This window comes from Saccostrea cucullata, unplaced genomic scaffold (assembly GCF_032062105.1).
Source record: "Saccostrea cucullata isolate Sc308-1 unplaced genomic scaffold, CSIRO_AGI_Scuc_v1 ctg2343, whole genome shotgun sequence".
Classification (NCBI taxonomy): Eukaryota; Metazoa; Mollusca; class Bivalvia; order Ostreida; family Ostreidae; genus Saccostrea; species Saccostrea cuccullata.
Window position 1 is genome coordinate 3,249 of NW_026935979.1, and position 19,348 is coordinate 22,596.

Sequence of the window (19,348 nt, forward strand, 5' to 3'; positions counted from 1 at the left end):
TTATACTGTTAAATCCGCAGGACTAGTCTCCACGTCCCACATTTGGATTCGAACCCACAACGTTAGGATTTACTCTTTACTTCGCGACTCCACGTCTAGCGAAGAAAAGAGAATGATACGAATCATCTTAACTATGAGGATGAGAGAATATCTTCGTTGAAACGAAAAACTTTTAATAAAATCAACCATGATTCATTTTTATGCACTGCAATTTGTGAGTGGTAAGTTAAGGAGCATATAACAAAATCTTTTCATAGAGGAGAGGCTCCTTACAATCTAGGTCAATTATCTTGTTTAAGGCGTTACGTGCTGTTCTCTCGCATAACTTCATCAAAGAGTCATTCCTACCACCATGCTACACATCGGTCTGCTACTGTCAGTTCTACGCATTATCCTTGGATATGGTAAGTTTTCTTTCTTCAAGCACGTTTTTTTTTTAATTAAATTATGATGATTTTTTTAAAAGAATTTCTCATCTTGATTAATAAATGTTATTGATCGGTATATAACAGTATTTATCTTAAAAGGATACGATAAGTTTGCTACAACTAAAACAGTGGGAATAGACTAGTACATTATTGCGTATAAAATTTTACTGATCAATTATATTATATGTTCCTTAACTTTATTAAGATAAAAATGCAAAACATGAAGCTATGTTTAGTATTTCACTAACACTGTTTTCCCATAGAAAACATAGCTTTACGTAAACCAACCTATCAATCGTCAGCGTATAGAAGTAATAAGTATGCAGATGCTACATACGACTCTAGTAATGCTGTTGATGGTCTGAGAAATAATCTATCAGCCTTTGGAGGACAATGTGCTATATCCGGAAGTAGACGCAACACAGCCACCTGGTGGGTAAACTTAACATCTATCCACAGTATACACGACATACGGGTATATTACAGGACGGATAATCTACCTTGGGGTAATTCTTATTAAAATGATTTATTGTTTAACTTCATAATAAGGTCAGTATATTTTAAATCACATTTTAAATCATTAAATGCAGTTATTCAAGAATTGTATAATACATTTGTTCTTCAAAAGATTATTAAACGAATATTGAAAATCAATTCTTCGTAACATCCAGACTTGAAATGTTATTTTTGGATGACCTTTCAAAATATGGTTCAGTATTAATTACAAACATTTTAGTCTTAGTGCGTGTCTACCAGAAAACCATGCAGAATGCTCTGAAAGCAATTTTTTTCAAAATTTCGTGAAACTTTGAATACTAAGTGAAATCAGGGTCACTTTCTCTCTGCATAAGTTTGTTGACGTCATTTGATTTGTTACCATGGATACGGGGGTAATTAGTTTATTGGCGGGAAATCTCTATACCCACCATTGAAAGATTACACCTTTTCTACATAATTCTGTTTGTGTATGAAAAATCTCCATTACAGATTCAAAATTAATAAATTTAAGAAATTAAAACCGTTCTTAAAATTATCTTTCGCATTTATTCCACATACATGTTTGAATGTGAAGAGATACAAATGCAAAAAGACCACGAAAATTATGAGGAATGACGATTTTTGATTGGTCTGAAGAACAGCTATAAAATTCCAAGAAATGCTTCAATTGATTTCATTTCTTTCAAAAAGTGATTGTTTTTAGATATTTTTTTAGCATTAAAGGGATTTGGGTTGCAAATTTAAATCAATGGAGTTATCACTTTTTCAAATGGAGAACTGCGAGTGCAAAAATGTCATAATAATTCTAAGGGATATTCTATAGAAAACAGGTAAATAACTTCAAGAAACACTTCAGTGATTATATTTTCATCAAAAATTTTTTTCAACATATTTTATTTTTAAAAAAACAGGCAATTTGGAGGCACACTTGAATAAGTGGATTTTTTCACCCTAGCAAAATTGACCTATTTTAGGGAAGAAAGGCTTGCTGGAATACTACAGGAGTGTTTAGAATTTTAACTTTACATCAATTCAGGCACATTACCTTCAATCTCGATGACTGGAATTAGTTTACAATTATCCAGAATGTCACACAGATGCATGATTTGAATATCTTTTAAACATATATAGGTCTTTGTCGAGACTGAAGCTCAACTGTCTTGTACTTATAATCATGATATAAATGAAGAGATAAGTAACAGTTGGATTTGAAACTTTCCAACAGCAATAAACAGAATAATAATCCCCGATTACTGATTTTGTCTGTCCTAAAATCATACAAACGAATGGACAGAATAAAGTTTATGTCTTCTTTTAATACCAAAAAGTTATAAAAACACAACTAGTATTTAAATGAAGTATTTGATGATGCTTAATTCAAGTATCAGGTCACATAATCAAGCAATGGCGTGTAAGATGGGCTACCAATGCGTTTTTTGTTTTATAAAAAGGGTGTGGTTGCCGGCAAGACACGTTTCGTAATCGAAAGATGACTGAGGCCATTTGGCAAATCGATGGGGTCATCAACGACCCCATTCTATTTTCGTATTTTCTTGATTATTTCCCAAAGGAAGTGGGCTTGGCCCTTCATTTTGTAAATTCAAATGTTCCTTTACCCAAGGATGTCTTGTACCAAGTTAGGTTATAATTGGTCCAGTGGTTTTTGAAGAGATATTGAAAAATGTGAGAAGTTTGCAGATGGACAGAGAGACGGCACTTGGTGATAACAGAAAACATTCTTGAGCTTTTAGCTCAGATGAGCTGAAAAAAAAAGAACATATGAAGCTACTTCACTGAAAGAAAGCAAAATATACGTCACATTAATTGGTGTCTAGGAAAATCAAAAGTCCCAGTACTATCATGAAAAAAAAAGCTTGATCCTTTTCCTTTGGAAGGCTGTCGACAAAGAAATGAACTTGGATCATCAACTCCGTACCTTATTGTGGTGCTTTGGACCCTAATGCTTAATGTCCTTTGCATATGTAAAATGTAAAAACTCCTGTATAGTATTGCACATTGTCCAATTTCTTGTGCACATTGTCCAATTTCTTAAAAACGTGACACAAAGGAGAATAATTTCCATTTGACGGGATATTATTGCAAGGTTAAACAATTTATACTATGATCTTTTATCTTTTGACGAGTTTAAATGCAATCTTTCACTGGGGTGATATGAATTCAAAATCTGTAAAAACAATGAAGAATTTATGTTCGAATTAAAGTTTATAATTAATAATGCAATAATTAAAGAAAGACATTTTTGAAGAGTTCATTTAATTTTCATTTATACTAAAACGCAAAAGAGCATGTATTTTGATGTTCTAAATGACATTGGGAATTTGAATTTAAATTTTAAAACAACTGGGCCTTGGCAATGTTTGCTTAAATTACATTTATTTTCTATTTTCTAAGAAATTCAAATGCCTAAAGTAGCAGTCACATTATCCAGCGATGGGGTAAACGATGAGAAGCCCATGCGTTTTTTGATAAATATTGCGTTGTTGCCGGCCGGCCACCTTTAGTAATCGAACAGTGACTGAGGCCATTTGGCGAATCAGTGGGGTAATCGGTAGAAAACAAGTTGAAGATAAAGATCAGCGATGTCTCCACCGATGTCTAATGTTGCTCTTCATCGGCAAGCCATCATAAACACATCTTTCAAGGATTGGCCGATATACGACCGAGCATCGTCAAGTGTCCGTTGAATCTGAGGTAATCGAGGGGTTTAGTGGTGGGCAACAAACATCGGCCGATCATTGGCCGATGTTCGACCAAACATTGTCCAAGCAGCACTGTTAAGGCCTACTGTGAGAAATCAACGGAATATAGACGTGCAAATAAGGGTGATTTTTTTAACTTAATTTTTTTTTTAATTAATCTGTTTTATTATCACAGAACTTAAATCATCGTCGCAAACCACGGCCGAAATGTAGGATTTTCTCCCATTCTGGCCGTGGTTGAATGAGAGGAGAATTTCTCGTAGTTCATTGAAATATTAACCAATGCGAGTAAAGCATAGTCGGATAATGAACTTTGTTGTGACCTGTCAATATCCGATCGCAGTGTACGAAATATTTTTGTATACTGCTGATGTAAATTGTTGATTTCAATTGCGATGGAAACAAAACCTGTCATTGACTGAATATGACGTCACAATTGAGAGGCGTAAATATTCAAAAGTACAACACTTCTTGTGATCAGGCAGCCACGGGTAGGAGAGAGCTATATGCGGACTCCGGGCGTGGCTTGAGTCGATGAACTTGAAAACTTATTGAAATAGCATAGTATAACCCACTCTATACTGTATGATGTTTTGTCCCATCGATGGACAGTCACGTGATGAATGCATAGTTCGTGTCCTGAATGTAGGTCATTAACAAATTTCAATATCGCAGGGGCATACCCTAGTTAAATTATAAATTCAAGCTATAAATTATTTCTGCATACTTTGTACACCCTGAAAACTGCTTCTGCTTTGAATAGAATTCACGTTTTTATAGTTAAATTTTCAAGTTAATAGGCCAATGTCGAAATATGTTTGACTTTTACCAAATATTTGTGTCCTTATAATATCACGCTCTCGATTTAAAGAAAGCAGCAGGACTTTTCAAGTTATGAAAAATATCCTTTATCTATATTCAAAAGATGGTTAATATCTATTCAGTGTATGTCCTTGCGAAAGTACGATTTTATGAGGCATCTTAAAATATTCGTAATCTGTACATAAAAACAGGACATAATTAATAAAATACGTTCTCTTGATAGTAAATGAATGATCGCACTATACAAAGGATATATACATTGGTATTAATCGACTCTTTACAACCTGTAAATAGTAGTCCGTTTAATAATAAAACGCATTTTTCATTGTTAAAAAAATTCCTCAATCTGACTCTTACAGCACATAAAATACGTCATTTTTACCAAAATGACGTCATGTTTACAAGTTCATCGCGATCAGTGATTTGTTTATAACCACCTATATGGGATTTAAATAGCAACTTTTTTTTAATGCATTGATAAGTTTTATTGCTGTTTATTATGCTAATACAGTTAAAAGTTGCAAATTATTTCATTTTCAGATATTATGGGAAATACATAAAAGTCATTTTTTATGTGTCGTCCCTGTAAACTTTTCCCGTATAAATTGGGCCCCGCCCCCTTTTTTCAGCCTTCACAATGTTGCGCCATAGTCGACCAACGTACGAACGATGTTCACCAATGTATGAGCGATGTAATATGCATCGGCCGATTACCCTCGAACATCGTTTTATGATTAGCAATGCATCGCTTGGCTTTTGTAATGCCGGGCAGCAACAAGGCCATTTTCATAAAAAAAAAACGCTTTGGTTAACCATCGTTTACCCATCGCTGGATAATGTGACTGATACTTTAAGGACTACTAGGCCGATGTAGACCGATGTTGGGGCATCGTCCACACTACCGATTAATACCGATCACCACCGATCTACGGCCACCGGCCGGGAAATATGACTAGGTCATTAATGGATACCTGAGTTTAATGCTAACCTGCAAATGATCCAAAATATAAAACAAGCAAATTCAGAGAACTCTTGCCCCCACTTATGGAAACGATGAGGATGGAAGAACAAGAAAAATCAAACAGATGGAAAAAAGGTCAACCTTGACCTTTCAGCTATCAATTGGTGTCTTTAAATCAAAGAAATAAATCCAAGACCTCAAAGAGAACCACAGTTTTCAGCACGAAATAATCTAATGCAAGATATGATTTTTTTCAAATTAAAATTATCAAAGGGATTTTCTTGAAGTCGGTTATTGGGAATTATGAAGTAATTCGCATGGTTTACTCGTAGACAGACACTTATAAAACAGGTACTTTTCAAAAACACACGTTTCCTATAATTTTTTTTTATTATTGAACAAAAAAAAGGAAGTATGCAATTGATTGTTCACATATTTTCAAATTTAAATTACGTTATATTCAGGTCCTTTTAATGGTTACACAAGACGTCTTTTGGGGTTCTATGTTTATGTTTCTAACACGACAGACAGACTTGGTGGTCATTTATGTTTCCATGACACAAACAATACAGCAGCTACGATTCCAGCCGTTATTGACATACCGTGTCCTGTACATGGACAATTTGTCATTTACTATAACGAGAGACCAAAAAATTCAACCTATCACAGAGAGTACTCATATGATGCACACGCTGAGTTATGTGAAGTGGAGGTGAATGGTATGGGTTTACCTATTTTGTTCTATTCAATATATGAGATTTGAGATTTGTCTTATGTAGGTAAAAAGACTACACATCCTTGTTTTATTATCATAATTGTTTAAAGGTCTATGGATTCAAAAGAAAACAATTTTATTTGAAGGTATTGTTCTACAAGGGTCCTTAAAATACAAACAAATTATTCTAAATCTAAATATTGGTTTTCTAAAAAAAAAAATACAAAATGATAAAAGAATTTAAACAAAATCACAAATCAGTTCATTTACGTAATCTAGTTTATATTCCATGTTATTTAAGGTTGCAAAAGAACAGGAGTCTATGGACCGGACTGTTCCCTCCCTTGTCCCGATGCCAACTGTCGTTATTGTCACATAGAGACAGGTGCGTGTCAGGGGTGTAAACCTGGATACCATGGACACCAGGGTGAATTAGGTAAGTAGACGAAAGATTTCTTTATTATTGGAAAGATTGCTTGCTTCCCTCGCTAATCCAAATCTAATTGAACTTTTTTTTTGTTATTTAGGAAGATCCACATTTTTACACACCAGTATACAATTCTGATTATCACTTTCCTATTGAAATAAAATATATTTGGACGACTGAAAATAATTCAGCAAGTATATATTTGTTTATCATGGTGTCATTGTGCATACCAAGCATTTAATATACATTAATGTTTATGGAGATAAACACCTTGCACTATGTCCATAGGATCCATACTATATGTGTCATAAAGTATATACACCGACACAAAATTCGTTATTTTATTTATGGATCCAAAGCCTTTTTTATTTTTTTTTATACAAACTTATTTGAGATTGATTGTTAGTTATTTAAAGCCTATATCATCATTTCTAAGTTTTACATTTTTAAACTTTGCAAAGAATGTTTCAAAAATGGATATTCCAAAAACGGGGGCATTCGTGTTCAAAAGGCTGTTTTGTTCATTTGCTCTGGTCAACCATAATTAAGTATGTGATTTTGTTAACCTTAGATATAATTTTTAATAGTCTTACAGGAAGATATGGCATGTTAACAGTTTAGATTTTGAGAAATATTAAATATAAAGATTTTTGAGATTTTTTTTTTTTTTGTAAGACGTGGATAGATTCAGCAACAATTTGTAAATATTTTCCAATAACGTTTCAAATATTCTCTTGGCAAATGAATGTTTTTTTGATTTTTCTAAGTTTTAATATTTTGATGTAATTTGGTGCATAGTTACATAAAATATGATATCACACTTCTTTATGTTCTATTTTGGCTGTTAATTTTTTTTAGATCTATGTACTTAGAGACATGTTGCTTGAAAATTTACCTGCAAAGCTATGTTTTTGATGAAAGTTTAAGTTAGTCTATGACATATTCAAGGTATTCAAATTAAAAAAAAAAAATTATCAGTTTGACAGAAAATCTTGAAACTACGGAGCTATCTTAAGAATAGTTTTAGATTGCATGTATGTTAACTTTTAAACCAGAAATTGTTAATGCCAACTATAAATAAATATTAATTATGGCTACATGTAATGTGGCTCAGAATAATGTACTGACTATCTTATTCATTGTAGTAATTTTAATCTTAAATGGTTTTTAAGATCTCTTTTAAAACAAATCATAGCACTATCAAATAGATGGAACTGTACCAATTACTGAAAGCATTAGGTACATGTATCGAAAAATATAAGGTTTCAAAACCTAAAAAATCTACTTTTGTTGAACATTATTTATAAACAAAATTGATTTTGAATTATTATGCAAATTTCAACAGTTTTATGTAGAGCTGTTAATTATATCTCAATATACATGTATATTGCATTTACAATTGTATGCTTCAACCGTTTTCCATCCAACGAGCTCAACGAAGCTTGTTTTTGCGTAAACTGACTATATAAAGCAGGACAAATATCTAAGAATGAAATATGTCATTTATTATAAATAAGAAATGACAAAATATTGGATTCACAAACAAAAGGAGAATCAGCAAACATCAAACACTATAACATTTAGTTACCTAAAAGTTCATCCCACATCTGATGTTTCGGAGGTCCGCGTTTGCTCTGATCCTATTTTGTATTGTTTTATGGACTTTGTTATTGAAAACTGTTCGTTATCTCCATGTCCTTCTTCATCAGATAAATACCCTGATTTTCTCCCATTTCTGCTATATTTGTTAGATATACTCTTAAAAAAAATACATGGATTCGAATTATTATGTAAATTTAAACGGCTTATTTTGAGCTGTAAATTATATTCTAATGTACATTTATAATGCATTTATTGAATGATCAGATGACAACATTTATGATGTTATAATCATATAGTTAGGTAAATGGTTATATCTGTATTAATATAACTTATTCGTAGTAATGTTAAAAACCAGACTTAAATCGAAGGGGGCGTGTTTCACTTTCATTTTAAACAAATCATGTCAAAAAATACTCTCAACACTAACAGATCTATCAAAATCAAAACATGTCTATATATACAGCACATAGAAGACATATTTTGTATTCAAAATACTTTCAGCTTATTTTAACATGCTATAATTTTTAGAGTCTTTTCTGCTTTTCTTCCCTATTTACGTAAAAAAAACAATTAACGGTACAATCTTTGACATAATTTAGTTCTTCCTTAAGTAAGACAAAGCATTTCTTCAAAATGCTATCAACGCTTCAGGATATAAAATATAAAAACATACACTTACATCTCTATGAAAAGAACATAAATGAGTTGCGTAAACAAAGAGCTTTTCATTTTTCCACATGGTGCTGTTTTAATTTGCAATATATAAAAAGAAGGCAATTAAACTACATTTAACTACATTTAACATTATTTTAGCTCTCTTCTAAGGAATCTTATTCTTTACAAAAGCTCAGATAATAGTGTTATATTAAGGTAATTCCATGCTCGTTTGATGTGATAGGTTTTTGCAAAAGCTGTTATTGATTTAAATTCATACCCAAGTAAAAGAATTTTGAAAATGTATATTTTTTTTTTTATATAATCAATTATTCAATCTTTAAAAAAAATTGACAAGGGTAATACATGTAACTCCTTCTAAGGTATCTTCATTCATTATTGTACTTCTAATATAAAATAGTTTCCCAGTTATCTAAAATTCAAAAGTATTTTTAAAGTAGCAAGTATTTCTGAACTTTCAGCATCAGACTTGTGCATTTTTAAGCAGTTTTTACATGATTTTTGTAATACTGTTAGCTGAAAATGTACGGTTTTTGATGTTGACATAATTATACTTCTGTATATATATGTCTCCCATTTTAAATAATATGGCAACCTGTCCTTCTTTTTGCAATAATTGGTAAATTTAAACCATATTAAATGAAGATAAATTGTTTTTGTACTTTGAACCACTAAAATTGTGAGGGTTGAAATACCTTAAACAGAGTTTTAGAAAAACCCAGATTGCCAACTTTGTGATATTTGATTTTGAGTATGGGTATGGAAATTACTGAGTACTTTATCTTGTCAGTAAAACACGTGCATTTTCTTCTTAAAGCGGAGACAGGGCACATGTCACATGACGCAAAAGACAGATTACGTCATAGTCGATACTGATGTACATGTTAAACGTTTTAAAATCAACTGTTCTCGTGTATTCTTAATGTAAAAGTGTTTTTTAACATTTCTTTTTTATAATAGATATTTGAGATTTTTTAAAGATCTTGCAAACATTTAGATAGTATGAAATTGCCAAATACACACATCCGTTTCTCGTCAAAGACGCAGTGTTTCAATTCTCAGTGCAGCGAGATCAAGTACACATTAGCTACAGTCCCTAAAACGTTCTACGTTCCCACCTGAACGATGAACAAACGCTGAATGAACGGCGAACGAACGCAGAGCGAACGTTGAACGCAACTTGGTGAACGATGTGTGGATGGTGAACGGTGAGTGAACACAGAACGAAAACGGAGCGCGAACGCGAGGGCAAAGTGAACAGTGAATGAACGGTGAACGCAAGGTGAACGAATGCCTCCGATCTTTTCCGCATTGAAATTATTCTTCTATTTTATAATTCTAATTTCAGGTGCTAAAATAAAAATAAGCAATAAATAAATAATTTCTGCACATACATGTGTTTTGAATCAATATTTTAATACAGTGTAACATGATTCTAATTACCGTAAAGTAAATATGCTTATTCTTTCAACTAATAAGATATTACATTGTCCCCGGTTGAAACAATCATACAAGTGTTTCCGTGCCAAGGCGAATCTGAGTAAAATAACGGATTTTTTTTTTTAATTATTTTTTTTTTATTATTTACAAATGTCTGTTGAAGTATTGCATGAATACACTTGTATTTTAGAATTCTAATGCAAAATATTAAAACTTTATGTGTCATTTTTATTCTTCTATGATGATTATTTTAGAAAATTCTACATGTATCTGTAGATATTTCCCAATGTAACGTTGAATTTCGACCCGGGTTGAAAATTGACCCGGGGGTAATTTTTCAACGATGAATAGTGAGACCAAAGGTGTTGAATTTAGACCCTAGTCCGTTGAAAACTGAGTCGGGTCGTGGAATTTTGATCATGAAACCGGTTAAAATTCAATAGCATAAAAACACATGTTTATGACATGGTTTTCACAGCTGTGATTTAATCTATAGGCGTCGAAAACGAGGAGGGCGTCAGGGATGCTTACCGCCTTTTTTTTGCAAAGATAGACATAATATAGGCATTGAACAATGTAACTTTTGTTTAGCTCAACCCCCCCCCCCCGCTTTCAACAGGCACGTGACAGTGTAGTCAAAGAAAGATTGATTGATTGATTGTATACTGTTTAACGTCCCTCTCCAGAATATTTCATTGATATGGAGACGTCACAATTGCCGGTGAAGGCCTACAAATTTAGGCCTATGCTCGGCACTCAGGGCCTTTGAGCAGGGAGGGATCTTTATCGTGCCACACCTGCTGTGAAACGGGGCCTTGGTTTATACGGTCTCATCCGAAGGACCGCCCCATTTAGTCGCCTTTTACGACAAGCAAGGGGGTACTGAGGACCTATTCTAACCCGGATCACAACAAGTGATAGTGCTTCTTGATAGTGCTTTTTAAATAAAAAATTGGACCCTACTCCCACCCCCCACCCACCCCCAATAGGATTTTCGGGTTTGGACTACCAGTTTGGACAATGAAAATTTTTTCTTTTTCTTTCATTTTTTTTCAGATTTGATTTTTTTTCTCTTTCAATTAGCCCCACCCCCCCCCCGCAATTTCAATTTGCTTCTGACACCAATGTATTCAATGCACACTGAATTCAGTAATTCAGTTATATTCTCAGAATAAAAAACTATTTAAAAAAAAAAAAAATCTTAGATTTCAAAGTTACATGAAGCTTAAAATTGCAATATTTCGCTTATATTATTTATTTACAAAGAAGTACATTTGTATAAGTAAATCCTGAATATTAGTAAACATAGTAACAAAAAATACAATATAGTTCAGAAATTTGTTGATTTATATAAATTTTTTTTTTTGCTCACAACACTACATTTATTTTAATAGAGGCCAACTTTTTTCCAATGCCAACTTTTTTGAGTCCCATTTCTTTATACTACATTTTCCTGACCATAGAAAAGTGTGTGTGGGGGGGGGGGGCAACCAACCATTCAATGAACATTTCCTATAGTTTAAAGTCAGCATTACTTACATGTTATGGTCGCTATATTGATCTTCTCACAAATATTACCTATCATTGGATTCATTTTGATTTGACCGATGTGTTTATTTTAATTTTAAGGCTTTTAATTTTGTTAATTTTTATACTGAATTTGACTAGATAGGATGTTCTGCCCACCTGATCAATATAATTTTATATAGGGCTTACTTTCTTCACACCAGATTTACAGGATTTTTGTTTTTATGCCCTTTTCATAGTTTTGTAGAGCTTTATTTATGGATGTGGATTTTCAAAAATTAAAGTTGTCATGCTTGAAGATAACTGAAATCGTGTACTGATCAAAATGTACATATATAAACGGGGTGATAGGTTTATTTCTATTATTCTTGAAAAAGGAGAAAATTGAAACCGAAATATAAATAGATACATACTGATAGATCTCGTAAAGCAACTTCCTAGTTCAAAAGTGTTCAAACTCTGAGGTGGGGTCAATATTCAACAGGGTCCATTTTCAACTTGTTGAGGTCATCGAGGATAAGAAAAAAATATCAAGCTGTTGAAAAATGACTCCGGGTATAAATTCAACGACTTTTGGTCTCAATTTTCAACGGAGAAAAAACACCCCTGGTTCAATATTCAACGTTGATAAATGAACCCCGGGTCAATTTTTCAACTGAGGTCAATATTCAACGTTACACCGGCCGTGATTATACTCGAACAAGATGTTGGAAAGAGGCAATGAAATTATTTGTAATGGATCACATTTTCAAAACTTAATGAGTAATGAGCTGTCATGGATTTTATTGAGCAGAGAAATGTAGAGAGAGAGAGAGAGAGAGAGAGAGAGAGAGAGAGAGAGAGAGAGAGAGAGAGAGAGAGAGAGAGAGAGATACCCCCTTCATTCTCAGATATCTGTTAACGTTGTATCATATAAAAATTATTATTTCTCCTAAATATTCCAAGCAGTAAAAGTAATCATTTTTTTGATTAACAAATCCATTTGACAGTATTCATCGGCTTTTATTTTCCATCTTCAAGTTCACACGGTTCACAGGAAGTCCACGTGATTGTCCTGTCAATCAAAATCATTCGACACAGTGGAGGTGTGGAAATCTCGTTTCACCGAACATGCCGAAGGCAAAGAGTTACTTAGTATTTCCAAGAAGTTTTACTATTTTTCCCTATCATTTTCTAGATCTGATTTTTGCATTTCTGCAGAAAAAAAAATAAATAATGGGATTTATACTTGGAAGGATTAAGTTTAAAATCGAATTTGAAACATATTCCCTGCCAATTAAAAATACTACTGTCGGCAAATGTATATTTTTAAATACTATTGTTTAATTACAGTTACGATGTTTGTTTTAAGACTGATTTTCTTTTGTTACAATACACATTAAATATTAGTTAAAATATACTGAAAATACATTAAATATTAACTAAATTATACTGAAAATACTAACTAAGATTTGATTTCGGGAGAAAAGGAGCCGGGGTGTGTGTGTGTGTGTGGGGGGGGGGAGCTCTTAATCAAACATATATTTAGGCACGGTGTAGGAAGGAATTTTCCCTCTTTAATGATAGACTAAACGTAAATTAGAAAAAAATTCTAATGCATTACATTTCAAACAGTTGGTCTTTTCTAGAATTTAAAATCGTACTATCAATTTGATTATCTCTAAAGATATCTAATTAACTGAACATCTTCAGTACTGTTCATAATTCTCAGACCTATATGTAGTTCTTATCTGTTTTCGTGCATTTTTTTTAAAATACGTGTTAGAAACATTTTTCGGGGGTATTCTTATCTTGTAAACGACTTGGATTACTATCATTCCATTAACGATTTGTCGTCTTTTACATTACAACAAAATGTTGCCGTGCTTGAAGCATTTTTACATTGCCGTTATTTAAATTTAATATTTCAGCATCGTTCTACATACATGTAGAAACTTAATGGATTTTTTGCCAGGGAAATTTCATGGATAAAGTAACAGCTAAGTTATAAAAATAGAAATATAAGATAGTAGATACTTTTTGCAATGAAATACAGTGTAATTATTCTTCAAACACGATATCTTAGTTATTTAATTAAAAAATGTGTAAATCCTTACCATCAAAAAGATAAGACTTATCTTTCCGGAGTTCCGGATGACAATGAAGATTGATCGATAAGTGAATGGTGAACGGTAAACGCAAGGTGAACGCAAAGTAAACGGAACGAAGAGTGAACAGTGAATGTTTTGTGAACGGTGAACGCTAGCGAACGGTGAACGGTGAACGCAAAACTGTGAACGGAGAGCGAATGGTGAATGAACGCTGAACGAACGGAAAAATTGGAAATGGAACGTTTAGGGACTGTACACCCTTCATGATTAGTTTCATTTTACAAGAGACATGTCAAAGTCGATGAATCATGATAAATTTCTGAAGCTGATTTTTTACGTGGACCCTGAGGTCCGCGCAGAAAAAAATAAAAGCGAGGTTTAACCGGATGTCCTGGGCAAACGTTAGGCTACGCATGCGCGAGAATGTTAGAGAATTGCAATCGGCAATCCTTGGCTGACTCCGCAACGCTCCACTCGGTACGAGCCATCCGAGAAACTCCGTAGAATAAATCGACCTATTCGAATTCGAATATGCTATTCATTAACAAATTTCGCTTTAAATCTGCACTTCATATTTATAAATTTTTATATAATTATATATTCATTGGCGGATCCAAATTTTCATCTTATACACATACTTTTATATTGATTCTGTGGCACAAGCATTATAAAAAGTAGGAAGAACATGCAGTACATACATGTACAGATAACCTAACAACTTGAATTAAAAACTTCAGTCAACGACTAGTACTATACGCTTTAAAAAATAGAAGTATCCACCAGCATTAGTTTTATGCATCAGGGATTTCAACTAATTTGATATATAGGAATCCAAATACAGCTTGATACAAGCCTGTAGCAACGGTTTTCCAAGTGGGGGGGGGGGGGGGGCTGCTCCGAAAAAGAATGCGTACTACAGAGCTGCGCTACACGTGTACTATCAGATCTAATTTTCCAATAATAGATTTCTTCCGAATATATATAGAATGTGTATAAAGTCTAAACCGTTATGGGTGATAATGTATCAAAATATTACCCGATTTCTTTTTTTTAATGGCAAAACTAGAGGCTAATCGGAGATAAAATTTAATAATTTTTCTATGAAAGTTCTATCAGTCAGAGTAGGCAAGTATAGATAATGTGAACGTATCTACACGAATATCCAATAAACTTAGAATTTTTTTTCAATTGAATTTCGGTTAGAAAGATATGCATATGGTCCACGTATTGTAGTCCTTTTTTTAAGCACTTGTTAAATCAATATTCGTTCGTGTTTGGTAGCAGAAATTCTTTCTGTTTAGATAATTTTATGTGTTTATGTTTTCGTGTGACGTCACAATCGCTTTCCCGCAATTCGAAAAATGCAAACGAGAAGCGTTTTATCATGCTTTTTCAAATTCAACGATGCCCTGTGCGATAATGAGGTAAGCCCCCCCCCCCCCCCTGTGATATTTATGCAGTTATTAATTACGATGAACGACTTACATTCAGTCAGAAATCTAGAAATATTATTTTATATTTTTTTCAAGAAAAAAAAAGTTTTTTGTCTTTAAGGCTGCCTTGAGAAATGCAGAAATTATCCCACACAAATACTATGTGAAAATAAAACAAAAGCTTTCAAATATTTTAAACAGTGTGAATATTCTGAAATATTCGATTATATGTTGTTATCTCACATATTTATTATTTGTGCGTAAAAATACGTATCATGGACTCCGTAATGGACCCGTAAACATCAAAATATCGAAACTCCATACACACAGAATACAGGGCGATATTTGTGAGGCGATATCCTTTTAATAAATCAAGAAATCTCATGACAGGATTGCTTAAAGATGTTAATTACATACTAAATTAGTAATATAAACAATACGAAAAAAATTATTTACAGGATTTTTTTTCAGGTCAAGGTCCTATTCGTCCTTTGAAAAGTGTTTCCCTCTATAAAACTATAATTATTCTCTTTTTTTCATTTAAATCTTTCTATAAATCTTTCTATAAAAATTTCTTCTCTCCTCATGAAATACTACTTTAGAGTTTTTGTAACTGTATGTTTTTTTCCAAAGTATTATAAAGAAAACACAGCTAAAAATCCATCTCATCGTGTATTAAAACTACGTTCCTTATAATCAATAGAATGTGACGGGGGAACATATGGGCAGAATTGTGGACAGAGATGTGGAGCGTGTCTGGGATTTAAACAATGCCATCACATCAATGGTTCTTGTCTTAAAGGGTGTGATGCTGGATATGAGGGAACATTTTGTAAAAACGGTAATGTTTTTAAAAAAAAATAATGAAGGATATTCATTTTTTAAACCTGGATATTGACTTTATTTCACGAATTGGACGGATGTTTCGATATTTTCACGAATGCGAAGCAAGAAAAAAAATCCGTTGTCATTCGGATTCGAACCAAATCTTTACTTCGCGGCTCTAGATCAGAGGCGCTAACCACCGCGCCATGCAGGCGACTGTAAATGTTTGTCAGTATCTCTAAAAATCTTCTTTACAGAGTGTTCACGGGGTAAGTTTGGAAATAACTGTCAACAAAACTGTAACGAAAACTGTGGTGATCCCTTAATGTGCAACAGAACGACAGGGGAGTGTGACGGGGGATGTCAACCAGGCTGGAAGGGACCTCATTGTTCAAATAGTAAATATTTCATTAAAAGGATGATTAATAGATCCCATGGATAAATGTAGAGTGCATTTAACACTACATGTACTTACTTTTTTTAAATAAGTTCAAATTATGGAAGGGTATAGTATATGTTGTGGGTATTTAACTTATTTATCTGTTTACCAAATTTATAATTTGACTTTTTCTTACTTTTAGCTGTTTGACTTATGGACCTGTTTATTAAATTTTGACTAGACTTCTTCAGTTCAAAATTCGTACGTTCAAATAGAAAAGTAAATGTATATGCATGAAATAAACTACTAAATATAGTATCTTTCACCTGAATTTAATTCAACAAATGGGGTTTCATATGCATATATCTGTTTACCCTATTTGAATTCAACAGATTTACATGTAGTTTTATATACATATATTGTTCACTAATATAAATTCAACAAATTTAAGATAGTTTATATGCATATAATTTTCACCTAAGTTTAATTCAATTAAAATAGTTTTACATGCATATATCTTCGTCCAATTTGAATTCAACAAAAGTAGTTTTATATGTTTATTTCTTTCATCGTATGTTTAAAGCTTTCCACATGATAAGTAAACATATAACAACTAATAAAATGAATTATTTTAATGATATTTTAAAATCTTTATTTTTTTATTTTAAAAAAATATCCGATCAGCATGTGATGGTGGATTTTATGGTAAGAATTGTAGCTTGCCATGTGGTCACTGCCTGAATTCAGCTCAATGTCAACCACTAAGTGGATCCTGTTGAAACGGATGTGACGCAGGGTACCAAGGACCATTATGCAACGAAAGTAAATAGAATTGGGATGAAATTATTTCTAAACTGCATGAATCTTGTATTAATGTGATCAATATACTCTGAAAAAATTTATTACCCAAAAATTGAGCTGAAAATTGCTTTTTCTTCCATTAGTCTGACAAGATAGTTGTTATTTTGCCTCTCCAGTGATATCAGCATTTATGCGTGGATATAAAAGGAAGGGCTGGTGTAGAGTGCCCCCTCCCCCTTGGAATTTGCAAAATATTAAAATATATAAATTGAACCAAGGAATTGTGACTTTAGATATCTCCACGCTCCCAGAAAATGCTCACCCATCCTCGAAAACACAGATCTATGTTAATATGGGATAAAAAAGTAATACGTTTAAAGCTTCGAATACAGACCTCCTATTTTTTTACAAATATATTTATAATTTTAAAAGTCAAGGAATAACCCCCACCCTCTTACATTTTTCACGTTTGGAAATTAGATTACGTTTTGTTTGTTTATTTTATTTCATTTTTTCCTCATCAAGATATTTCATGATTTGAATTAATATATGTTTTACTCGGTAGGAATTCCCACCCTCCTGTAAAAAAAACATTGTTGATCCGTGCCTTGTGTTAATGTCTTTTTATACGTTTTTACAGCGTGTAGCAATGGATGGTTTGGCATGGATTGTCTAGAACAATGCGGCTACTGTAAGGGTAACGTACCATGCAATCACGTGACCGGATCTTGTTTTGGGGTTTGTGATTCTGGGTATTCAGGAGAGAAATGTACAGATAACGTTTCTTCTCTTCTCCTTGCTATCCAAAGCGAAATGCTGAACTTAATGAGGGAATTCATGTCTTATAAAAGACGAGACTCACAACTTAGAAGAAATTTCACATCTCCAACGGACTTCATATAAAGAAATTATTAGCTAATTAAAAATGAAATATGTCGATTTACACATCAGATGTATTAGAAAAAAATGTAGTCTTTGTGATTATGAAGAAATTTATATTTCTTTTATAACGATTCAATGTTAATTGAGATTCAATAATTTAATTTACTCAACTGCATTATGGAAGTTCAGACTGGAAATTTCAACTTGATAAGAAAAAAAAATAAAATGATTGTAAGCATAGATGAAGTAGAACATGATTTTTTGTAAAAAGTCTGTTAGATGTGTTGTTTATCGATCGAATTAAAATATTTTCAGCAAGACTTGAAGTTATTCCAGTACAATCGGTTGTATCTGAAGTCCTCTTGTATATTTGTAAATATTTTCTTTGACAACGAACAAAATTATTTTATTTGTTCTACCGATTAATACTTATACATTGTGTAACCCTATTTCTCACATACCTTAAAGAGCTTTTATTTCTGTATGCTTTAAGAATAAATCATAATCAATATAAAATAAATGATAAGAAAAAAAAGTCGCACAAAGTGATGCATGTTTTAATAAGATATCATGGAAATTATCTCTAGGTTATGTAACTTTAAAATCTTTAAAATGACAAAACAGAGTATTTATCTTCCTCATTCATGCACTTGTACTACCAGCATATAAAACGATCCTGCACTGTGTTTACAGACAAGAATTAAAGTTTTTAAGTGGATGAAGTATGTTGACTTTGTTTTTCCTCTACGTCAAATTCTCAAAAATGCAAATACTTACTTCATCTTATTACAATATCAAATACTGTGTCTTGTATTACCCGGAAATATTTAATCAAAGGATCCATTCGTGAACAACAATGCCGAGAAAAGATTTTTTTTTTGGGGGGGGGGGAGGGGGAGGGGTGTTGGAGATGTAAAGGATGGAAACAGGTATATTATTTTGTCTTTTTTTTGAGGGGGGGGGGGGGTAATCCTTTTAATTGCTATCGGAATCTTGGTTCTCAGAATTTTATTCATAATCATTACACTAACATTACATTTTATTAAAATTTTTGAGAGTGATAATTCAGTTTGAAAAGATGCTATTGATCTTCTAAGTGAATTTGGCTTTTAAGGGAAGAGCG

General features: G+C 32.6%; 1 protein-coding gene across 1 annotated transcript; it reads left to right on the plus strand.

Moving 5' to 3' along the window:
• Positions 1-266: 266 nt before the first annotated feature.
• On the plus strand, positions 267-18,148 carry LOC134244396 (scavenger receptor class F member 1-like). The gene is made up of 8 exons (XM_062726671.1): positions 267-404; positions 692-934; positions 5,894-6,148; positions 6,446-6,580; positions 16,042-16,179; positions 16,421-16,561; positions 17,227-17,364; positions 17,984-18,148. The coding sequence occupies exons 1-7, from the start codon at positions 353-355 to the stop codon at positions 17,319-17,321; spliced, it is 1,059 nt and encodes a 352-aa protein (XP_062582655.1). The 5' UTR covers positions 267-352; the 3' UTR covers positions 17,322-17,364; positions 17,984-18,148.
• The last annotated feature ends 1,200 nt before the right edge of the window (positions 18,149-19,348 follow it).